The sequence below is a fragment of the Nerophis lumbriciformis genome, linkage group LG05 (assembly GCF_033978685.3).
Source record: "Nerophis lumbriciformis linkage group LG05, RoL_Nlum_v2.1, whole genome shotgun sequence".
Taxonomy (NCBI): Eukaryota; Metazoa; Chordata; class Actinopteri; order Syngnathiformes; family Syngnathidae; genus Nerophis; species Nerophis lumbriciformis.
Genome location: NC_084552.2, coordinates 7,919,544 through 7,945,762, shown reverse-complemented (window position 1 = coordinate 7,945,762; position 26,219 = coordinate 7,919,544). Strand labels below are relative to the sequence as shown.

The 26,219-nt window shown below is 41.1% G+C and overlaps 1 protein-coding gene across 2 annotated transcripts in view; it reads left to right on the top strand.

The window, feature by feature from the left end:
* ano2b (anoctamin 2b) overlaps positions 1–19,718 on the top strand; it is a 169,034-nt gene extending 149,316 nt beyond the window's left edge. Inside the window, exons 23-27 of one of the 2 annotated variants that reach the window (XM_061961336.2) lie at positions 5,077–5,229; positions 5,647–5,699; positions 8,119–8,297; positions 14,518–14,623; positions 18,274–19,718. In XM_061961336.2, coding sequence (XP_061817320.1) covers positions 5,077–5,229; positions 5,647–5,699; positions 8,119–8,297; positions 14,518–14,623; positions 18,274–18,594 — 812 coding nt within the window. In that variant the 3' untranslated portion in view covers positions 18,595–19,718. The remainder of the gene's footprint in view (positions 1–5,076; positions 5,230–5,646; positions 5,700–8,118; positions 8,298–14,517; positions 14,624–18,273) is intronic. The other variant, XM_061961337.2, reaches the window with a different exon arrangement.
* Positions 19,719–26,219: the final 6,501 nt, after the last annotated feature.

The following is a 26,219-nucleotide window of genomic DNA, read 5'->3' as shown; positions in this document are numbered from 1 at the left end:
CTCTTTTTGATGAAATAACATTAGAGGAACTATTACAGCGTGTAAGTGGGATAAAACAAACAACATGTTTACTTGACCCACTTCCTGGGAAACTTATCAAGGAGCTTTTTGTATTATTAGGTCTATCAGTGCTAAATATTATAAACTTATCACTTTCCTCTGGCACTGTTCCCCTAGCATTCAAGAAAGCGGTTATTCATCCTCTGCTCAAAAGACCTAACCTTGATCCTGACCTCATGGTAAACTACCGGCCGGTGTCCCACCTTCCGTTTATCTCGAAAATCCTCGAAAAAATTGTCGCACAGCAGCTAAATGAACACTTAGTGTCTAACAATCTCTGTGAACCTTTTCAATCCGGTTTCAGGGCAAATCACTCTACGGAGACAGCCCTTGCAAAAATGACTAATGATCTACTGCTAACGATGGATTCTGATGCGTCATCTATGTTGCTGCTTCTTGATCTTAGCGCTGCTTTCGATACCGTCGATCATAACATTTTATTAGAGCGTATCAAAACACGTATTGGTATGTCAGACTTAGCCTTGTCGTGGTTTAACTCTTATCTTACTGACAGGATGCAGTGCGTCTCCCATAATAATGTGACCTCGGACTATGTTAAGGGTTCGGTTCTTGGCCCTGCACTGTTTAGTATTTACATGCTGCCGCTAGGCGACATCATACGCAAATACGGTGTTAGCTTTCATTGCTATGCTGATGACACCCAACTCTACATGCCCCTAAAGCTGACCAACACGCCGGATTGTAGTCAGCTGGAGGCGTGTCTTAATGAAATTAAACAATGGATGTCCGCTAACTTCTTGCAACTCAACACTAAGAAAACGGAAATGCTGATTATCGGTCCTGCTAAACACCGACATTTATTTAATAATACCACCTTAACATTTGACAACCAAACAATTACACAAAGCGACTCGGCAAAGAATCTGGGTATTATCTTCCACCCAACTCTCTCGTTTGAATCACACATTAAGAGTGTTACTAAAACGGCCTTCTTTCATCTCCGTAATATCGCTAAAATTCGTTCCATTTTGTCCACTAGCGACGCTGAGATCATTATTCATGCGTTCGTTACGTCTCGTCTCGACTACTGTAACGTATTATTTTCGGGTCTCCCTATGTCTAGCATTAAAAGACTACAGTTGGTACAAAATGCGGCTGCTAGACTTTTGACAAGAACAAGAAAGTTTGATCATATTACGCCTATACTGGCTCACCTGCACTGGCTTCCTGTGCACTTAAGATGTGACTTTAAGGTTTTACTACTTACGTATAAAATACTACACGGTCTAGCTCCGTCCTATCTTGTCGATTGCATTGTACCATATGTCCCGGCAAGAAATCTGCGTTCAAAGAACTCCGGCTTATTAGTGATTCCCAGAGCCCAAAAAAAATCTGCGGGCTATAGAGCGTTTTCTATTCGGGCTCCAGTACTATGGAATGCCCTCCCGGTAACAGTTAGAGATGCTACCTCAGTAGAAGCATTTAAGCCCCATCTCAAAACTCATTTGTATACTCTAGCCTTTGAATAGCCCCCTCTTTTTTTTTTTAGACCAGTTGATCTGCCGTTTGTTTTCTTTTCTCCTCTGCTCCTCCCTACCCCTTGTGGAAGGGGAGACACTCAGGTCCGGTGGCCATAGATGGGGTGCTGGCTGTCCGGGGTCGGGACCCGGGGTGGACCGCTCGCCTGTATATCGGTTGGGAACATCTCTGCGCTGCTGACCCGTCTCCGCTCGGGATGGTTTCCTGCTGGCCCCACTATGGACTGGACTCTTACTGTTATGCTGGATCCACTATGGACTGTACTCTCACAATATTATGTCAGACCCACTCGACATCCATTGCATTCGGTCTCCCTAGAGGGGGGGGGGGGGTTACCCACATATGCGGTCCTCTCCAAGGTTTCTCATAGTCATTCACATCGACGTCCCACTGGGGTGAGTTTTTCCTTGCCCTTATGTGGGTTCTGTACCGAGGATGTCGTTGTGGCTTGTGCAGCCCTTTGAGACACTTGTGATTTAGGGCTATATAAATAAACATTGATTGATTGATTGATTGATATCAGATGCCAGCAGGTCCTGCTACACGACTCGCGACCTTAGCAATCCCCTAATTGCATGCAATTAGGATGACGTCTAATGAGTGTTATTATCTGTACGAGAGATGTCCGATAATGGCTTTTTTTACCGATATTCGTTATTCCGATATTGTCCAACTCTTAATTACCGATTCTGATATCAAGCAATATCGATATATACAGTGGTGGAATGAACACATTATTATGTCTCATTTTTAGAGATGTCCGATAATGGCTTTTTTTGCCGATATTCTGATATTGTCCAACTCTTAATTACCGATTCCGATATCAAGCGATACTGATGTATACAGTGGTGGAAATAACACATTATTATGCCTAATTTTGTTGTGATGCCCCGCTGGATGCATTAAACAATGTAACAAGGTTTTCCAAAATTAATCAAGTCAAGTTATGTAAAAAAATGCCAACATGGCACTGCCATATTTATTATTGAAGTCACAAACATATTGCTGGGTATTGTGGCCGAAGATAAAACCTTCTGGAGGAAAGTTCTGTGGTCAGATGAAACAAAAATGGAGCTGTTTGGCCACAATACCCAGCAATATGTTTGGAGGAGAAAAGGTGAGGCCTTTAATCCCAGGAACACCACACCTACCGTCAAGCATGGTGGTGGTAGTATTATGCTCTGGGCCTGTTTTGCTGCCAATGGAACAGCTGCTTTAAATGGGACAATGAAAAAGGAGGATTAGCTCCAAATTGTTCAGGACAAGCTAAAATCATCAGCCCGGAGGTTGGGTCTTGGGCGCAGTTGGGTGTTCCAACAGGACAATGACCTCAAAAGTGGTAAAGGAATGGCTAAATCAGGCTAGAATGAAGGTTTTCTTCCCAAAGTCCTGACTTAAAGGTGTGGACAATGCTGAAGAAACAAGTCCATGTGAGAAAAGCAACACATTTAGCTGAACTGCAGCAATTTAGTGGTCAAGTGGTCAAGCAGAAGCTTGTGGATGGCTACCAAAAGCGCCTTATTGCAGGTAAACTTGCCAAGGGACATGTAAGCAAATATTAACATTGCTGTATGTATACTTTTGACCCTCACATTTTCAGTAGAGCCATAATAAATTCATAAAAGAAGCAAACTTCATGTGACCAACAAGTATGTGCTCCAATCACTACATCACACAAAAATAAGACGTGTAGAAATGATTGGAAACTCAAGACAATACTGTGTGTGTGTGTGTGTATATATATATATATATATATATATGTATATGTATAGTGTGAATTGTGTGTAAATTATATTTATATAGCGCTTTTCTCTAGTGACTCAAAGCACTTTACATAGTGAAAGCCAATATCTAAGTTACATATATATATATATATAAACACACACACAAACCTCGTTTCCATGTTGGGAAATTGTGTTAGATGTAAATATAAACGGAATACAATGATTTGCAAATCCTTTTCAAGCCATATTCAGTTGAATATGCTACAAAGACAACATATTTGATGTTCAAACTCATAAACTTTATTTTTTGCAAATAATTATTAACTTTAGAATTTGATGCCAGCAACACGTGACAAAGAAGTTGGGAAAGGTGGCAATAAATACTGATAAAGTTGAGGAATGCTCATCAAACACTTATTTGGAACATCTCACAGGTGTGCAGGCTAATTGGGAACAGGTGGGTGCCATGATTGGGTATAAAAGTAGATTCCATGAAATGCTCAGTCATTCACAAACAAGGATGGGGCGAGGGTCACCACTTTGTCAACAAATGCGTGAGCAAATTGTTGAACAGTTTAAGAAAAACCTTTCTCAAGCAGCTATTGCAAGGAATTTAGGGATTTCACCATCTACGCTCCGTAATATCATCAAAGGGTTCAGAGAATCTGGAGAAATCACTGCACGTAAGCAGCTAAGCCCGTGACCTTCCATCCCTCAGGTTGTACTGCATCAACAAGCGACATCAGTGTGAAGGATATCACCACAAGGGCTCAGGAACACTTCAGAAACCCACTGTCAGTAACTACAGTTGGTCGCTACATCTGTAAGTGCAAGTTAAAACTCTCCTATGCAAGGTGAAAACCGTTTATCAACAACACCCAGAAACGCCGTCGGCTTCGCTTGGCCTGAGCTCATCTAAGATGGACTGATGCAAAGTGGAAAAGTGTTCTGTGGTCTGACGAGTCCACATTTCAAATTGTTTTTGGAAACTGTGGACGTCGTGTCCTCCGGACCAAAGAGGAAAAGAATCCTCCGGATTGTTATAGGCGCAAAGTGTAAAAGCCAGCATGTGTGATGGTATGGGGGTGTATTAGTGCCCAAGACATGGGTAACTTACACATCTGTGAAGGCACCATTAATGCTGAAAGGTACATACAGCTTTTGGAGCAACATATGTTGCCATCCAAGCAACGTTACCATGGACGCCCCTGCTTATTTCAGCAATACAATGCCAAGCCACGTGTTACATCAACGTGGCTTCATAGTAAAAGAGTGCGGGTACTAGACTGGCCTGCCTGTAGTCCAGACCTGTCTCCCATTGAAAATGTGTGGCGCATTATGAAGCCTAAAATAGCACAAGGGAGACCCCCGGACTGTTGAACAACTTAAGCTGTACATCAAGCAAGAATGGGAAAGAATTCCACCTGAGAAGCTTCAAAAATGTGTCTCCTCAGTTCCCAAACCTTTACTGAGTGTTGTTAAAAGGAAAGGCCATGTAACACAGTGGTGAACATGCCCTTTCCCAACTACTTTGTCACGTGTTGCAGCCATGAAATTCTAAGTTAATGATTATTTGCAAAAAAAAAAAAGTTTATGAGTTTGAACATCAAATATGTTGTCTTTGTAGCATATTCAACTGAATATGGCTTGAAAAGGATTTGCAATTCATTGTGTTCCGTTTATATTTACATCTAACACAATTTCCCAACTCATATAGAAACGGGGTTTGTATATATATATATATATATATATATATATATATAATATTCGGGCTTCTCTGTTTGTCTCACAGTTATCCAGTTTGGCTTCGTGTCTCTCTTCGTGGCGTCCTTCCCGCTCGCTCCCCTCTTCGCTCTACTCAACAACGTCATCGAGATCCGCCTGGATGCCAAGAAGTTTGTGACGGAGCTCCGCAGGCCGGTGGCTGCACGCGCCAAAGACATCGGTAAATCTATAACAGGGCTGTCCAAACTTTTGGACTTCATATCTTGGCCAAAAGCCCATTATATAAATATATATATATATATGTGTATATATATATAAATATATATATATATGTATGTATATGTATATATATATGTATATATATATATATATATATATATATATATGTATATGTATACATATATATTTATATGTATATGTATACATATATATATATATATATATATATATATATATATATATATATATATACGTATATATATATATATGTGTATATATATATATATATGTATATATATATATATATATATATATATTACTGTGTATATATATATATATATATATATATATATATATATATATATATATATATATATAGATTGCCTTTACCGAAAGTGAGCGTCTTTCTGTGTTGCAGGTATCTGGTACAACATCCTGAGTGGCATGGGGAAGTTCTCAGTCATAATAAATGTAAGTGATGACATTCTCTTGTAGCAAGTTTTACTGCTGTTGCTATGGTGACCCCAGACCAGTGGTGGGTTCTCACCTAGTTAATACCTTTTTTTATAAAAACACAAGTGATCTTAGCCAAAGATCCTCTATATGACAAACTTGTTCAGGACATATTGCTCGTGCTCGTCCAAGGTCTTGCACAAGTGTTCTCTCATGATATAAAGGATCTTTGATCTGCAATATTTTTCGTGTCTCCTGAAAAAGGGGATTCTTTTTTTTTTATTTAAAGGATCTTTGACTAATGCTTTTGCTTAAACGCAGGAGAGGATTTTGTCTTATTTAGGGTCTTTGACAAGTGATTTTGTAGTGGTACCTTTAAAAAACATCATAAAAACCTTAGTCAAAGATTCTCAATATGACAAAAATCACTCCATTTTTAGGGACATACAGTATTGTAAAAATGCTAGTCAAAGATCCTCAAAATGACAGAATTGGAGTGCTTACGTTCTTTGCAGTAGGTCTTAAAAACAAGATTTTTTTGTTTTATAAAGGATCTTTGACTCACAATATGTTGAGTGTGTCCTTAAAACAAGATGATTTTGTCATTTCAAGGATCTTTGACTAGTGATTTTGGAGCAGGCACTTAAAACAGGTGAGGATTTTGGCGAATAGAAGATCTTTGACAAGCCATTTTTTCTTAGTAGGTTCTTTCAAAAGGGGCTGATTTTGTCATTAAAGGGATCTTTGACTCGCATTTGTTGCATGTTCTTATAAACAGAATGATTTTGTTATATAAAGGTACTTTGACTAGGGCTTTTGGACAGGCACTTAAAAAAAGAACACAATTGTGTCATATTTAAGGTCTTTGACAAATAATTTTGTAGTGGTACCTTTAAAAAAAACACAAGTGATCCTTAAAAAACTATCCCCTGTTTTTAAGGACATACTGTACTCCAAAAATTCTAATCAAAGATCTTCTAAATGGCATGATTGAAGTAGGTCCTTAAAAAGGGGTGAATACTGCATTATATATATATATATATATATATATATATATATATATATATATATATATATATATATAATGTGTATATATATATATATATAAAATGTGTATATATATATATACACTGTATATGTATACAGTATATGTATAAACTTTCTATTTTAAAAAAATTTTTAAAAATATTGTTTTGTTTGTTTGACGCACTTTTTGTCAAAGACAACTTATTTTTATAAATTCCAAACACGAAATAGGCCTCAAAATATTTCAAAGTGGAATATCTGATGTGAAGTAATTGAATAAGTCAATAATTCATAACAACATTGATTTTTATGCATTATTATTTTTTGAACAATGACTGTTCCAAAAAAAATCCCACTAAAATTCCCAGAGATCCAAAAGAGCCATAAAAGTGTTAAAAATAAGTCATACTGTTTATTTTTACTGCCATCCATACATACATTTTCTACCGCTAGTCCTTCTCAACACTTAAATCTTCAGATCTATCCGTCGATTAGATTGTTTTTCTGTTTTTGTTTGTTTGTTATATGCCCCTTTTTGTCAAAGAAAACTAAACATTTTTATGGAAAGCACACAAAATTATATATTTTCCTCTAAAAATATTTAGAAGTGTAATATTTGATGTGAAGTCATTGGAGCCTCAATAATTCACAAAAACATTGATTTTGATGTATTATTGTTAGAATACTTGTTGTAAGTTATCACAAAAAACTTTGTATTACATTGTGTTCCTGACAAGAAGACAAAAGGACAGGGGCTGTCTTTGAAACGTACCAAGAAGAATGCTCGTAAAACTCCACTGGGACTTCAAAGCGGACAGATGGCAGGATCTGCCCAACTTCCAGGCGAACTCTTTTTGAATTATTTTACGAACTCTTTTTGAACTATTTTACGACCTCTTTTTGAACTATTTTACGACCTCTTTTTTTTAACTGTTCGGTAACCAAAGGCAACGCTGTTTACGACCCACTTCCCTCTGGAAGCAGCTGTGGTCAGGTGGGTGGAGAAAGTCAAATAAAGGAGGAGTGCAATCTTTGGGCAGAGCGTAGTGCAAAACTGTACAGAGAGTACAGTGGCCGCGTCTCTCCTCAAAATTGAGTCCAAATTTAATTCTGTCTCTGTTTGATTCTTTGCTTCTTGTCTTGTTTAATAGATGTCATTAGTGTTTGAACCTGACAATTATTATTTTGAGCAAGGACAGTTTTAAAGAGCCTGCATGGCAGCTTTGTGTTATTAGAGTCAACATTGCAACTTTCTCTTGTTACATTTCACCTCTTTTATTGCACTTTTGAATGTTTTTCTCCCAGTGTTTTGAGAATGTGCGTTCAGGAAGGAGGCATGATGGACATGTGTGGGCAGCAAGTCCCTGCAACAACAACACAAAGTCAAGTGGTGTTGTGTTTGTCCCGCCAGGCCTTTGTGATCTCCTTCACGTCGGACTTCATCCCTCGCCTGGTCTACCAGTACATGTACAGTCACACGGGCACCATGCATGGCTTCATCGACCACACCCTCTCCTACTTCAACGTGTCCAACTTTAAACCTGGCACGGCGCCACACAACTCTCATCACGGAGACGTCACCGTCTGCAGGTACCAAAAAATAACCTCCGTTTGGGCATCGGAAGGTGTTGGGGTTGCCAAATGTGAAGCCAATAAGGAGGCAGTGTGTGTGTGTGTGGACAAAAGAATGTTGTCGTCACTCTCATCATGTATTTCATGATGCCCTCCAGATGGGAATGTCCGAACCACTAAAGAGTTCCTCTGCCAGAATGCCAGTCTTTGTGTGCGTGCGTGTCTCCCACATGATGCCATACCCCGCCACTGGCAGGCGTGAAATTGACTTTAGGAGGCTGCAAGAAGGCTGCGAGTGTGTTGCAAGTCCTGCCCTGCAGGCACACTTTGTCACACACACTTCCACTCAGATCCTCACTTTGTCCACTCAGATCCTCACTTTGTCCACTCAGCCAGGAAGGAAATAGTCAACATGGGAGAAGAAGGTGTGAAAACACCTTATCAGAAGTACTCCATCATATGAACATGGAGGGAAACAAACTGACCTTTACTACACAAATATGTATACATATATGTGGAGATATACAGGTAAAAGCCAGTAAATTAGAATATTTTGAAAAACTTGATTTATTTCAGTAATTGCGTTCAAAAGGTGTAACTTGTACATTATATTTATTCATTGCACACAGACTGATGCATTCAAATGTTTATTTCATTTAATTTTGATGATTTGAAGTGGCAACAAATGAAAATCCAAAATTCCGTGTGTCACAAAATTAGAATATTACTTAAGGCTAATACAAAAAAGGGATTTTTAGAAATGTTGGCCAACTGAAAAGTATGAAAATGAAAAATATGAGCATGTACAATACTCAATACTTGGTTGGAGCTCCTTTTGCCTCAATTACTGCGTTAATGCGGCGTGGCATGGAGTCGATGAGTTTCTGGCACTGCTCAGGTGTTATGAGAGCCCAGGTTGCTCTGATAGTGGCCTTCAACTCTTCTGCGTTTTTGGGTCTTGCATTCTGCATCTTCCTTTTCACAATACCCCACAGATTTTCTATGGGGCTAAGGTCAGGGGAGTTGGCGGGCCAATTTAGAACAGAAATACCATGGTCCGTGAACCAGGCACGGGTAGATTTTGCGCTGTGTGCAGGCGCCAAGTCCTGTTGGAACTTGAAATCTCCATCTCCATAGAGCAGGTCAGCAGCAGGAAGCATGAAGTGCTCTAAAACTTGCTGGTAGACGGCTGCGTTGACCCTGGATCTCAGGAAACAGAGTGGACCGACACCAGCAGATGACATGGCACCCCAAACCATCACTGATGGTGGAAACTTTACACTAGACTTCAGGCAACGTGGATCCTGTGCCTCTCCTGTCTTCCTCCAGACTCTGGGACCTCGATTTCCAAAGGAAATGCAAAATTTGCATGGTTGGGTGATGGTTTGGGTTGCCATGTCATCTGCTGGTGTCGGTCCACTCTGTTTCCTGAGATCCTGGGCTCTCATAACACCTGAGCAGTGCCAGAAACTCATCGACTCCATGCCACGGCGCATTAACGCAGTAATTGAGGCAAAAGGAGCTCCAACCAAGTATTGAGTATTGTACATGCTCATATTTTTCATTTTCATACTTTTCAGTTGGCCAACATTTCTAAAAATCTCTTTTTTGTATTAGCCTTAAGTAATATTCTAATTTTGTGACACACGGAATTTTGGATTTTCATTTGTTGCCACTTCAAATCATCAAAATTAAATGAAATAAACATTTGAATGCATCAGTCTGTGTGCAATGAATAAATATAATGTACAAGTTACACCTTTTGAATGCAATTACTGAAATAAATCAAGTTTTTCAAAATATTCTAATTTACTGGCTTTTACCTGTATGTATATATATATATATATATATATATATATGAATATATTTATATTTATGTGCATATATGTATACATAAGCAGAAGAAGATAGATGGATATATATTAGAGATGTCCGATAATGGCTTTTTTACTGATATCCCGATATTGTCCAACCCTTCAATCAATCAATCAATTCCTTTATTGTCATTGTCATAATAACACTTAAGTCATACATGAACAACGAGATTTAGTTTGAGCTTTGTCCAGCGGCATAGAAACTGCATTGATGTGCAGGTTGACAATAGTTTACATTTTAGCATTGTCAGGAAGATGGCGATAAGAGGGACGTGGGGTTGGGAACAGTCAGATGTCTGATGGTTGTTACGTTGATGTTGCAGCAATGCAATGTCCAGAGCACAATTATTGAGGTGGTGAAGAGTGAGGTAATAAGATGGCTGTTCATTTAGCAGTCTCACAGCCTGGGGGATACAGACTGTGAGACTTTCTGGTGGTCCTGGTGCGAATCAATCTATACCTCCTTCCAGAGGGTAGCAGGTTGAAGAGGCCATGTGCTGGGTGGTATCTGTCCTTCAGGATGTTGTGTACTCGCTTTAGGCAGCGAGTTGTGTACATGGCACTCATCTCTGGGAGTATCGTCCTTGTAATTTTCCCCACCGCTTTAACCACTCGCTGGAGGGCCTGTTGATTCGCTTTAGTGCAGCTAGCAAGCCACACTAAAAATCCGTAAGTGAGGACACTGCTGACGGCACAGTTGTAAAAGTTGACCATTGATTTCTGCGGAATGTTTAATTACCGATTCCGATGTCAAGCGATACCTATATATACAGTGGTGGAATGAACACATTATTATGCCTAATTTTGTTGTGATGCCCCGCTGAATGCATTAAACAATGTAACAAGGTTTTCCAAAATAAATCAACTCAAGTTATGGAAAAAAATGCCAACATGGCACTGCCATATTTATTATTGAAGTCCCAAAGTGCTTTTTTTTTTTTTAACATGCCTCAAAACAATAACAGTGGAATACTTTTTCATAACATGGTCACTACTGCCTAGTTTCTCTTGTTATATTCTTATTTTACTGTTATATTTTTATTCTCATTGTTATATTGTAGCGTCCCGGAAGAGTTAGTACTGCAAGGGATTCTGGGTATTTGTTCTGTTGTGTTTATGTTGTGTTACGGTGCGGATGTTCTCCCGAAACGTGTTTGTCATTGTTGTTTGGTGTGGGTTCACAGTGTGGCGCATATTTGTAACAGTGTTAAACTTGTTTATACGGCCACCCTCAGTGTGACCAAGTATGCCTTGCATTAATTCGTGATGAGAACAGCCGGTAGATATTATGTGACTCGGACGGTACGCACGCAAAGGAAATGCCTTTAAGGTTTATTGGCGCTCTGTACTTCTCCCTACGTCCGTGTACACAGCGGCCTTTTAAAAAGTCATACATTTTACTTTTTGAAACTGATAATTATGAAACTGATACCGATCATTTCCGATTATACATTTTAAAGCATTTATCGGCCGATAATATCGGCAGCCCGATATTATCGGACATCCCTAATATATATATATATATATATATATATATATATATATATATATATATATATATATATATCAGTGACGTGCAGTCACTGGAGGCAGGTGAGGCCATCATGGAAAGAAAAGAAATGTAAAAAGAAAAAAAATTATTAGATTGTTATGTATCCAGTGATTATACTATAAAGTTATTTTGCATTTAACTTCACCAGTTTTAGATTATTTTTATTCAAAATTGCTTAATTTTCACATTTGCCGTTCAAATACTGAGAAGAGACTTGCGGTGAGTCAGCAGCCAGTTGAGCCTCACCATGGATTGCGCAATGACTCGGCTAACTGCTGGCCTGCTGTGCAGTGAGACCATATTGCTATATGAACTATATTATACATTTCCATAGTTTAGTTAGCTGAGGTATATAAAGTACAGTGTATTTTGTCAACAACTGTATGTGTGTAAAGTATTTCTTGTGCTGAGCGATCATAAAACTGCTGCGAAGACGCACTGGCTGAGGCTCGCAGTAATCCCGCCTCATGGTGGTAGAGGGCGCTAGTGATCCCAGAGATCATTCTTGCGACTACTCGGCTGCAGAAGAAGTGACAACACACAGCAACAGTTAGCAGCGATCGTTTATTTTTTCCTCTCGCCTGGACTTTTAACATGGAGGATTACATATCTAAAATAAAACAGTTTTCTAAACTGGACTTTCAATCGAAACAGGAGGTAATAATTAAAGGAAGATCTCCATCGAGACAGAGAGACTTTTAAAACTGAAGAAAGATAAGGAAGACTTCTATAAACAAGTTATCAATGTTTTTGTTCAAAAGGAGCTGCGCATGGACTTCATTTATAAGTAAAAGTAAGACCATAATAATGTTTTTTTTATTAAATGTGCTTTTTTATGTGCTACAGTTTGTATGTGTAAAGTTAAAGTTAAGTTAAAGTAGCAATGATTGTCACACACACACTAGGTGTGGTGAAATTTCTCCTCTACATTTGACCCATCCCCTTGATCACCCCCTGGGAGGTGAGGGGAGCAGTGGGCAGCAGCGGCGCCGCGCCCGGGAATCATTTTTGGTGATTTAACCCCCAATTCCAAGCCTTGATGCTGAGTGCCAAGCAGGGAAGAATGCTGGTATGAGCTTTTAAACATAACCCGTTAACTGCTGCCAATCAAATGGTGAACAAGATACTCTTTAGGGTTCATATGTTTGTAAATCTGACTGTGATGAAGTCAGTGCCTCACCAGCCATCAACCTCACCGCGCGTCACTGATATATATATATATATGGCAGTGTGACTGGCAGTGTGTCGCGCCTCGCCAAGGAGCAGCGAGAATACCAAGAAGCGCATATGCCAAATTTTCAAAGAGAACGGCCTACGGATCACGATTGAAGCCAACAAGCAAACCGTCAACTTCCTTGACGTCACTTTCAACCTGAGAAATAACAGCTACCAACCATTCACGAAACCCAACACAACACTCCAATACGTGCACCATGACAGCAACCACCCACCCACCACCACGAAAAGAATACCTACCGGAATCAATAAAAGGCTATCGATGCTGTCATCTAGCAAAGCTGAATTTGACCAAGCAACCCCCCCGTACCAAAAAGCCCTTGATGAAAGCGGATACAATTTCACCCTCACCTATGAACCCACGCCAGGAAACCAGCCAAAAAAGAACAGAAAACGAAACGACATCTGGTACAACCCCCCATACAGCAAAAACGTCTCAACGAACATTGGACACAAATTCCTCAATCTGATTGACAAACACTTTCCCAAAGACAACACCCTAAGAAAAGTATTCAACAAGAACAACATTAAATTGAGCTACAGCTGCATGAACAATATACGACAAATCATCTCAAACCACAACAAAACATGCAAATGAGCCGTCGACCCCCAGACAGAGCGACTCCAAAACCAACAAAGCATGTAACTGTCGAAAGAAACCTGATTGCCCCCTCAACGGGGGGTGCTTACAAACATCAGTTGTCTACCAATCTAAGGTAATACGCAAGGACATGAACACATCCGACACATATGTATGATTAACCGAGGGAGAATTCAAAACCAGATGGAACAATCACAAGGCTTCTTTCAGGAACAAAAACCTGCGAAATACCACAGAACTCAGCAAACACATTTGGGACCTCAAAGACAATAATGTTGAATATTCAATAACATGGCAAATTCTTGCATCCAGCACACCTTACAATAGTGGTAATAAAAGATGCAACCTATGCTTGAAAGAGAAACTGTTTATTATTTACCGTCCAGACCTGTCATCCCTCAACAAGCGCAGCGAAATTGTAACAACATGCCGCCATAGACGGAAACACCTCCTAGGTAACACATGAGCCAATCACCACGCCCCTAGGCCAGCCTGTACCCACCCACTCTGTGCCCTATATACACCATGGTATGCGAATGCTCCCATTAAAATCTCCTGATGATTGAGGGTACCCCCCCCCCTCATGAAACAGGCCTGTAGAGATGAAATAGTCTTGTGATTTTTTTCCCACACATACATATATATATATATATATATATATATATATATATATATATATATATAAGTAAAACTAATTCCAGGTATTTTAATTTACAGCATTTTTTAACCTTCCACATCAAATACTTGTGCTAACATACTGTATGTACAGTATTTGCTCAGTCATGCAGTATAAGTCCACATCATCAACATGTTGACTATTAGCTAAACATAAAGGATTGTGTTCCATGATTAGTTTTGTTGTAAAAGACAGCAAAGGAACGGAATGGCAATAAATGTTTTCATGAGGCCAATTCTCAGCTGTTGGTGTTCCATCTCCATCATGACGAGGGTGTGTCTCCTCCTCCTCCTCCTCAGGTACAAAGACTACAGAGAACCTCCCTGGTCTGCAGACGCGTACCAGTTCTCCAAACAGTACTGGTGTGTCCTGGCAGCCAGACTGGCCTTTGTCATCCTATTTCAGGTATTATTATTATTGACTTTCAGGGGACAACACTGAAGGACAAAACACTTTTAGTGCAGAAAGTAGTGAATGTGTGTTTTGAAAGGTCCACAGCGTCGTCGACACTGCCTCCTCAGACAAATGTTATTCCTCGCCATTTTTTGCGGCCTGCCCGTTCAAGTTGAGGACTTAAGTGATTTCAGTGTGTGAGTGCATGCAGAGACAAAGACGCTGGATGACAGATGAGAGGGTTCACTCGGTTTCTTTCATTCCACCATAGTTAGCTGAAGAAGTCATTTTCATGACATTTCCGGGAGTCCGGATCACCGTCTGGTGTTTTTTCTTCTTCATGGTGTCATGAGATGATAGTTTTCTCTACAACTGTAGCGGGTCAATAGGGCAAAATGAAGTCATCTTTAAATAATGATTTAAATGTGACATTAATATGTTGAATTATATACATAAATGTATAATTAAATGTCATCAATTTATTTTTGTAGAATCACATTTAATGATTGATTTATTTCATGATTTAGTAAACTATTAAACAAAATTATTTTACCCTACAAAGAAAATACTGATTTCATGATTTGTTTGATTAATGACATAATATTATTATTTTATTTGTCAACTCAGCCATCTGTGAGAAATAATAATACAAAAAAAAAAATGTTTCTTTTTTAAACTTGGGACTTCCCGGGGGCCAGATTTTGTACACTGGTGGGCTGTAGTTTGGGGAACCCTGGGTTAAATACACATGTATCACTTCTGATACATTTGGCTTTTTTTTTTTTTTTTTCATTTTATGTTTATTGACATCCAGCATCAGACATTCCTATCCATTACATCATACTCACATACATCATATATCTGTTGTTTGCCCTAAATGTCAAAATATTTTTTGTTTATATCCCAACCATACCACCCCCCCCCCCCCCCCCATAAAAAGAAAGAAACAGCAAAAAAAACAAAGTGATATCTACAAATACATCAATTAAATAAACAAAAAAGAAATAATAATACATTAATAATAATAATAATCAGAAATAAAATAAAATATAAACAGATACATATATATTAGAGATGCGCGGATAGGCAATTATTTCATCCGCAACCGCATCACAAAAGTCATCAACCATCCGCATCCACCCGAACTAACATTTAATCAAAACCGCACCCGCCCGTTGTTATATATCTAATATAGACGATGCAAGGCATTAGTGAGGTTATAAAGCTTTTGCCTGTTAAAGAAAGGAGACTGATCCAATGCAGCAGAGACATTCAATGCGTGCCACGCTGTCACGGCCCAGACGCACACCAGTGCGCAATCATCTGGGAGCCGCGCCGAGCGCACCTCCAAGCGCGCTCGCGCCACTGAAACTGCTGCAGACAGCTGCGTTCTATCTTGTTTTAACATCCTGTGGCACTCTTCTGGGATCACGGCGGACGAAACTGCTCATGCTCAGGGTGTTTGTGGAGGTTCGGGGTTTTGCACAAATGTGATGCACCATGTTAGATGTCCTGGTTTTGTGACTGTCGTAGACATAAACAGCGTCGCAGCTCTTGCAAATCACGTAGCCAGCATTACTATCATGCTGATTTACAACCTCATAAAAACGAGTCCACGCTGAACTTTTCTGGCCTTTTTTTCCCCCCTGGTCTTTAGTATTCCCTTTTTTAGTTTGTCGCGTACCACGTTTGCTGCCGGCGTTGCCATCTCTTTTTTTTTTCTTCTTCTGTTGTGGCATATGCTGCAGGTGCCTGCTCGTTTTTCGTATGTGGGTAACAACATTTAACTATGTATATATATTTCTGAATTTGTTTAACTGCCACCCGCCTGAATCTATTTAAAATCTAATTTTTTTTTATTTCAACCGCCCGACCCGCGGATAATCCGCGGACTCCGCGGTTGTGTCCGCAAACCGCGCATCTCTAATATACAGGTAAAAGCCAGTAAATTAGAATATTTTGAAAAACTTGATTTATTTCAGTAATTGCATTCAAAAGGTGTAACTTGTACATTATATTTATTCATTGCACACAGACTGATGCATTCAAATGTTTATTTCATTTAATTTTGATGATTTGAAGTGGCAACAAATGAAAATCCAAAATTCCGTGTGTCACAAAATTAGAATATTGTGTAAGGCTAATACAAAAAAGGGATTTTTAGAAATGTTGGCCAACTGAAAAGTATGAAAATGAAAAATATGAGCATGTACAATACTCAATACTTGGTTGGAGCTCCTTTTGCCTCAATTACTGCGTTAATGCGGCGTGGCATGGAGTCGATGAGTTTCTGGCACTGCTCAGGTGTTATGAGAGCCCAGGTTGCTCTGATAGTGGCCTTCAACTCTTCTGCGTTTTTGGGTCTGGCATTCTGCATCTTCCTTTTCACAATACCCCACAGATTTTCTATGGGCTAAGGTCAGGGGAGTTGGCGGGCCAATTTAGAACAGAAATACCATGGTCCGTAAACCAGGCACGGGTAGATTTTGCGCTGTGTGCAGGCGCCAAGTCCTGTTGGAACTTGAAATCTCCATCTCCATAGAGCAGGTCAGCAGCAGGAAGCATGAAGTGCTCTAAAACTTGCTGGTAGACGGCTGCGTTGACCCTGGATCTCAGGAAACAGAGTGGACCGACACCAGCAGATGACATGGCACCCCAAACCATCACTGATGGTGGAAACTTTACACTAGACTTCAGGCAACGTGGATCCTGTGCCTCTCCTGTCTTCCTCCAGACTGTGGGACCTCGATTTCCAAAGGAAATGCAAAATTTGCGTGGTTGGGTGATGGTTTGGGGTGCCATGTCATCTGCTGGTGTCGGTCCACTCTGTTTCCTGAGATCCAGGGTCAACGCAGCCGTCTACCAGCAAGTTTTAGAGCACTTCATGCTTCCTGCTGCTGACCTGCTCTAAGGAGATGGAGATTTCAAGTTCCAACAGGACTTGGCGCCTGCACACAGCGCAAAATCAACCCGTGCCTGGTTTACGGACCATGGTATTTCTGTTCTAAATTGGCCCGCCAACTCCCCTGACCTTAGCCCCATAGAAAATCTGTGGGGTATTGTGAAAAGGAAGATGCAGAATGCCAGACCCAAAAACGCAGAAGAGTTGAAGGCCACTATCAGAGCAACCTGGGCTCTCATAACAACTGAGCAGTGCCAGAAACTCATCGACTCCATGCCACGCCGCATTAACGCAGTAATTGAGGCAAAAGGAGCTCCAACCAAGTATTGAGTATTGTACATGCTCATATTTTTCATTTTCATACTTTTCAGTTGGCCAACATTTCTAAAAATCCCTTTTTTGTATTAGCCTTAAGTAATATTCTAATTTTGTGACACACGGAATTTTGGATTTTCATTTGTTGCCACTTCAAATCATCAAAATTAACTGAAATAAACATTTGAATGCATCAGTCTGTGTGCAATGAATAAATATAATGTACAAGTTACACCTTTTGAATGCAATTACTGAAATAAATCAAGTTTTTCAAAATATTCTAATTTACTGGCTTTTACCTGTATATATATACACACACACACACATATATATATATAAATATATATATATACATACATAGTTATACACATATAGGGAGTACATTTGGCATTTTGGGGTTAAATATAGACGTAGTGGTTGACATAGCTGACGTCTCTCGCCCTAGAACCTGGTGATGTTCCTCAGCCTGCTGGTGGCCTGGGTGATCCCGGACATCCCCAAAACCATCGTGGAGCAGCTGAAGCGCGAGAAGAAGCTGCTGGTGGACGTCTTCTTACGAGAGGAGAAGGACAAGTTCCACCTCATCCAGAGCCTCTTCGCCAAGGACGCCCCCTTCCCCCTGCCGGGCCGCTACAGCACCCTGCCCCAGTGCCCCACTCAGTCCCTGGCCGGGGACTCGGGAGCAGGGGGGCCCCGGGCCAGGTGCAGGGCGGCCAGTTTTGGCTCGTCCAGCAGGAATGAGAACTCCAGACACACGGCCGTGTGAGCTTAGAACCTGGAACGCTCTTCACCTGACTTTGTCTTCTTCTCACCTCACCAACTTTCATCCTTTTTTTCCCACTTCAAACGTGAGGCTCACAGCTTCATAGCGTAGACCAGCAATAATCCTCAAAACCCAGTCCTGGACCCCTGGACTCTGTCTGGGGGGCCAACGTGAGTGTAGATCGTACCTTCTGGGGACACAAACTTGACCATGTTCCTTGTGGTTCTGTTTGCCTGTGAGAATCCTGCGTGCATTAAGGAGTGGGACTATCCAGGACTAGCTGCAGTTTGCTCAAATGACCACCAGGTAGCGTATGTGAGCAGATAATACTGTATCATCCCTTTCTCCGTCTGACTTAGCAGGTCTTCACGTGGAGGGAACGCCATCCTTCTGTAAGTGAGGGACTCATCCAGACTTTCTCTACTAGATTTGTAGCATTTATTCATCGTTAGTGGAAGAGAAGAGCTTCCTGAAACTATTTATTCTTTGTATGCCTTCCTCCATCCAGGGGTGTCCAAAGTGTGTCTCCTGCCAACCTTCTTTTGCTGTCTCTCCGCATATTATTTCTAACAAAATCACTATTGATTATGATGAGATATGTTGATGTTTTCTTCACATAGCTTAGTTTATATTCACCTACACTGGATTACTTTGCCATTCCTCCTTTTTGAAACAGTATTGTCACAAACTGTCATACCAGGTACAGTCCTGGTCAAAAGTGTACGTACACTTGTAAAGAATCAATCAATCAATCAATCTTTATTTATATAGCCCTAAATCACAAGTGTCTCAAAGGGCTGCACAAGCCACAACGACATCCTCGGTACAAAGCCCACATACGGGCAAGGAAAAACTCACCCCAGTGGGACGTCGATGTGAATGACTATGAGAAACCTTGGAGAGGACCGCATATGTGGGTAACCCCCCCCCCCCTCTAGGGGAGACCAAAAGCAATGGATGTCGAGTGGGTCTGACATAATATTGTGAGAGTCCAGTCCATAGTGGATCCAACATAATAGTAAGAGTCCAGTCCATAGTGGATCCAACATAATAGTAAGAGTCCAGTCCATAGTGGGGCCAGCAGGACACCATCCCGAGCGGAGACGGGTCAGCAGCGCAGAGATGTTCCCAGCCGATGCACAGGCGAGCGGTCCACCCCGGGTCCCGACTCTGGACAGCCAGCACTTCATCCATGGCCACCGGACCTGTGCCCCCCCCCCCCCCCCCCCCTCAAGGAAAAGGGGAGCAGAGGAGAAAAGAAAAGAAACGGCAGATCAACTGGTCTAACAGGGGGGCTATTTAAAGGCTAGAGTATACAAATGAGTTTTAAGATGGGACTTAAATGCTTCTACTGAGGTAGCATCTCTAATTGTTACCGGGAGGGCATTCCATAGTACTGGAGCCCCAATAGAAAACGCTCTATAGCCCGCAGACTTTTTTTGGGCTCTGGGAATCACTAATAAGCCGGAGTTCTTTGAACGCAGATTTCTTGCCGGGACATATGGTACAATGCAATCGACAAGATAGGACATCATGTCATGGCTGTCTTGACTTTACAATCATTTCTTATTTTTTCGTGATGTAGTGATTGGAGCACATACTTGTTGGTCACAAAAAACATTCATGAAGTTTGCTTCTTTTATGAATTTATTATGAAAATGTGAGGGTCAAAAGTATACATACAGCAATGTTCATATTTGCTTACATGTCCCTTGGCAAGTTTACCTGCAATAAGGCGCTTTTGGTAGTCATCCACAAGCTTCTGCTTGACCACTAAATTGCTGCAGTTCAGCTAAATGTGTTGCTTTTCTCACATGGACTTGTTTCTTCAGCATTGTCCACACTTTGGGAAGGCCATTCTAAAACCTTCATTCTAGCCTGATTTAGCAACATGACATCACATGGACAAAGATAAGACCTTCTGGAGGAAAGTTCTGTGGTCAGATGAAACAAAAATGGAGCTGTTTGGCCACAATACCCAGCAATATATTTGGAGGAGAAAAGGTCCCAGGAACACCATACCTACCGTCAAGCATGGTGGTGGTAGTATTATGCTCTGGCCCTGTTTTGATGCCAATGGAACTGCTGCTTTAAATGGGACAATGAAAAAGGAGGATTAGCTCCAGATTTTTCAGGACAAGCTAAAATCATCAGCCCGGAGGTTGGGTCTTGGGCGCAGTTGGGTGTTCAGAATCAGAATCAGCTTTATTGTCATTACGCAAGGTAACGAGATTGAGGCCATTCCATACAGTGCGATGTGTGCATGCTAGAAAAACAATGTGCAAATATATAAAAATGTAGAAGTGCAATGAATATGGTGTGAAATGAATATATACATGAAAAAAACAAAAACAGGGTGGTTGGTGGAATGGGTTATTGCACCAAAGAGAAGGCAGTTATGAGGGACAATGGGGCAGTCCGTTCAGGATGGTTATGGCCCTGGGGAAGAAGCTGTTCTTTAGCCTGTTTGTTTTGGTTTTAATGCACCTGTAGCGCTTCCCAGAGGGCAGCAGGTGGAACAGGTCAGAGCCAGGGTGGGTGCTGTCCTTGATGATGGCACTGGCTCTGTTGAGGCAGCGGGAGGTGTAGATGTCCGTCAGAGAGGGGAGAGGGCAGCCGATGATCTTCTGAGCCGTCTTGACCACTCTTTGCAGCCTCTCCCTGTCTGCTGCAGTGCAGCTGCCGTACCATACCGTAATACAGTAGGTCAGCAGGCTCTCGATGGACGAGCGGTAGAAGGTCAGCAGCAGGTCAGGCTTCAGGTTGTACTTCCCGAGGACTCTAAGGAAGTGTAGCCGCTGCTGAGCCTTCTTGATGATTGATGTGGTGTTGACTGTCCAGGAGAAGTCATTAGAGATGTGGACTCCAAGGTACCTGAACAGGACAATGACCCCAATCACACGTCAAAAGTGGTCAAGGAATGGCTAAATCAGGCTAGAATGAAGGTTTTCTTCCCAAAGTCCTGACTTAAAGGTGTGGACTATGCTGAAGAAACAAGTCCACATCAGAAAAGCAACACATTTAGCTGAATTGCACCAATTTTGTCAAGAGGAGTGGTCCAAAATTCAACCGGAAGCTTGTGGATGGCTACCAAAAGCGCCTTATTGCAGGTAAACTTGCCAAGGGACATGTAAGCAAATATTTCCATTGCTGTATGTATACTTTTGACCCAGCACATTTTCAGTAGACCCATAATAAATTCATAAAAGATTTAGATTTATTGGTCCCCGTTGGGGAAATTAATTTTCACTGCCGTACATTAGAACAATAGACATTACACATCACGAAACAAAAATAACACAAAGACATCATACATGACCAACACACATTTACAGTCTTGTCAGACAGGTCGGCCGGACCTGCTGTTAAGGGCGGCTGTAGCTGCAGGGATAAGGCTTTTCCTGAGGCGGGCCCTCCGGAATTTGATGGTTCTGTACCTGTGCCCTGATGGTAGTGTGATGATGTGTTTTATAATACCACCTTAACATTTGACAACCAAACAATTACACAAAGCGACTCAGTAAAGAATCTGGGTATTATCTTCCACCCAACTCTCTCCTTTGAGTCACACATTAAGAGTGTTACTAAAACGGCCTTCTTTCATCTCCGTAATATCGCTAAAATTCGTTCCATTTTGTCCACTAGCGACGCTGAGATCATTATTCATGCGTTCGTTACGTCTCGTCTCGACTACTGTAACGTATTATTTTCGGGTCTCCCTATGTCTAGCATTAAAAGATTACAGTTGGTACAAAATGCGGCTGCTAGACTTTTGACAAGAACAAGAAAGTTTGATCATATTACGCCTATACTGGCTCACCTGCACTGGCTTCCTGTGCACTTAAGATGTGACTTTAATGTTTTACTACTTACGTATAAAATACTACACGGTCTAGCTCCGTCCTATCTTGTCGATTGCATTGTACCATATGTCCCGGCAAGAAATCTGCGTTCAAAGAACTCCGGCTTATTAGTGATTCCCAGAGCCCAAAAAAAGTCTGCGGGCTGTAGAGCGTTTTCTATTGGGGCTCCAGTACTATGGAATGCCCTCCCGGTAACAGTTAGAGATGCTACCTCAGTAGAAACATTTAAGTCCCATCTCAAAACTCATTTGTATACTCTAGCCTTTGAATAGCCCCCCTTTTTTTAGACCAGTTGATCTGCCGTTTCTTTTCTTTTCTCCTCTGCTCCCCCCTATCCCTTGTGGAAGGGGAGACACACAGATCCGGTGGCCATGGATGGGGTGCTGGCTGTCCGGGGTCGGGACCCGGGGTGGACCGCTCGCCTGTATATCGGTTGGGAACATCTCTGCGCTGCTGACCCGTCTCCGCTCGGGATGGTTTCCTGCTGACCCCACTGTGGACTGGACTCTTACTGTTATGCTGGATCCACTATGGACTGGACTCTCACAATATTATGTTAGACCCACTCGACATCCATTGCATTCGGTCTCCCTAGAGGGGGGGGGTTACCCACATATGCGGTCCTCTCCAAGGTTTCTCATAGTCATTCACATCGACGTCCCACTGGGGTGAGTTTTTCCTTGCCCTTATGTGGGCTATACCGAGGATGTCGTTGTGGCTTGTGCAGCCCTTTGAGACACTTGTGATTTAGGGCTATATAAATAAACATTGATTGATTGATTGATGTGTTGGTGTAGTGGGTGACTGATATCCTGGACAGTCGAATGATGGACCTGTGGTTTAAATCCGAAATGTTGGGTGTGGGTAGGCCGATGATTTTAGCTGCTGTTTGTAATGCGTGTGAGTTTGGTCCGGTTGGTTCCAGTAAGCATGGTGAAAAAAAGATGTAGAACAGTACATGAGGATGGCTTGAACAATGCTTTGGTAAAGTAATAACAGGAGGTGAGGTGCAACAAAATGAAAGCAAACTTCATGAATGTTTTTTGTGACCAACAAGTATGTGCTCCAATCACTCCATCACAAAAAAAATAGGAAATGATTGTAAAGTCAAGACAGCCATGGCATGATGTTCTTTACAAGTGTACGTACACTTTTGACCACCACTGTATGCATAGCTTTCCCTATGCTTCCCGTGCACTCCCAGCTGCACCAGCTTTGTTCTTTTTAGTAACTTCTATACAGTTTCACCAGCACCCTGTTTCCAATCCCCGCATCTTTTGGTCACAACTACGCGTCACATATATCCCTCCATGGAAAAAGTTTGGACACCCCTGTTTTACTCTTGTTTTTTTTCAACGCTTGCGTCATTATTCTGTGGCCACATCTGTTTCTGCTCTGAGCTAAACTAATGTACAGTATGAGCCAGTAGTTTGTGTTCATGGACACACTCCAGTCTCTTTACATCGTTTCTGCAAAATGTCTTTTGCTGTCCCAGAGGCCTGGCATCGCCATGACGACAGAGCGTGGGTGTGGCCTCACACCGCAGCACAGACTGTTAGGTGTCCAGCGAGCACATTGTGATATATTTGTTGGCCCACGGCCAGCCTTTAGAAATAAATCATCGTAAGGCGTCTGAAGTCATTTCAATATTATTGTATGAAATGTTACGTTTATTTCAAGGTTCTTTTTCTATTTATCCTCTGCCTTTTATGACTCCGAATAGAGAACGATGAAAATTAAAAACAATAAACAGGTGAGAAGGATGTGGATTCTTGTGTACACCTCCATTTTATTGATTCATCTTAGGTCACAGGTGTCAAACTCAAGGCCCAGGGGCCAGTTCTGGGCCGCACATCATTTTATGTAGCCCGCGAAAGCTTGGAAAAATGGGACTCAATAAAATACTTTTTTTTTTTTTTTTTTTTTTTTTAACTAAATGCATTTGTTCTTTCAATTTTGACAGAAAAAAAATGCATATTTTAAACTTTAATATTATCTGATCATGCCAATTATATTATTGTAAAACTATTTTTGTGAGATAAAATATAAAGTTAATTAAAGCTGCAAGCAGCGTTTGTCGGGCCCGCGTATTTGGCAGGTGCTAGTCCTAAGTGTCCCAATACTTTTGTCTACTTTTAGTCTGAAGTGTCCCAAGACTTTTGTGTAGTGTACCTACCTTGTCTGCATTGTGTGGGCACGTTGGTGCTTCCTGCTTTTAAGCAGCCATCTTAAAAAAACAGCATTGCAGCAGCATCAGCGCAGCGGGTCTTTGAAGGGTCATAAAATCAAAACCGGAGCAGTTAATTAAAAAGCGCTTCTGTTGTTGTATTCACAAGGGTTCAATGTCTCTCCTGTGTTATTTTGAAGGCGAAACGACAAACGCGCTCAGAGGAGTTCGTTTTTGAAGGAAGGTGACCGGTTTTTACAAAAACATTGTTTTGAAGGGGGAATAGCAAACTTCCTGTGGATTTTTCCTGGGGGTTGTCAATTAATGAAATGTAGGTCCAAGTGAGACCTACATAGAGGTTTTTGTTTCATGTCTCTCCGACCTTCCCAGTGGGAGTTACAGGCAGTTTTGTAATTTTTTTCTTCCGAGGAGCAGTTTTTTGTCCGTTTTATTCAAAAATTGCTGTAGAGCGCAATTTTTAGATTTGGGGTTAGGTTTTTTCATTATATCACAGTTTTAGCCAGTCCTGATATGTGTGTTCAGTTTGGTGAGTTTTGAAGCATGTTAAGGGGGTCAAATAGCAGCTCAAAGAGGCAAAAGTGACTGTTTTTAGTACTTTTTTGTCTTGAAGGGGGAATTGCCAACTTCCTGTTGATTTTAGCCCGAGGATATACAATTATGAGAACTAGGTCTAAGTCAGACCTACATAGAGGTTTTTGTTTCATGTCTCTCTGACCTTCCTAGTGGGAGTTACAGGCAGTCTAGTTTTTTTTTTTTTCCTAGGGGGCGCTAGAGCGCAATTTTGAGTTTTGAGGTTTGGTTGTTTGATAAAAAGTTTTGCCGTATATTACTGATGTGTGTGTGTGTAAAATTTGGTGAGTTTTGAAGCATGTTAAGGGGGTCAAAGTAGTGCGCAAAGCTGCGGAAGAATAATAATAATAATAATAATAAGAAAGAATAAAACGGACGAATAACAATAGGTCCTTATGTCCCATTGCATAAGGACTCCCTGTGGGAGTCCTTTTGCAATGGGCCATGGCGGGCCCTAATAATAAAACGTTAGAATAACAATAGGTCCTTATGTCCCATTGCATAAGGACTCCGTGTGGGAGTCCTTTTGCAATGGGCCGTGCGGGCCCTAATAATAATAAAAAACATTAGAAATTCAATAGGTCCTTATGTCCCATTGCATAAGGACTCCCTGTGGGAGTCCTTTTGCAATGGGCCATGGCGGGCCCTAATAAGAAAGAATAAAACGATCGAATAACAATAGGTCCTTATGTACCATTGCATAAGGACTCCCTGTGGGAGTCCTTTTGCAATGGGCCATTGCGGGCCCTAAATATCTGCTTGTCACCTTTATGATTTTAAAGAAAGTTATAAATAAATAAAAAACTAATGATCCAATGCATTTGCATTTCGATTAATCATGAGGATAATAATGTAATAATGCATAATGTAAATTACTTTTAAAAAAGCGGCCCTCTAAAAGCAGCCATTACTGCTATGTGGCCCTCAATGAAGAAGAGTTCAAAACCTTTAGGTCTTAGTCTTGGGTCTAACACACGTGCCTCCTGTTGGGATGTGTGGATTAACAC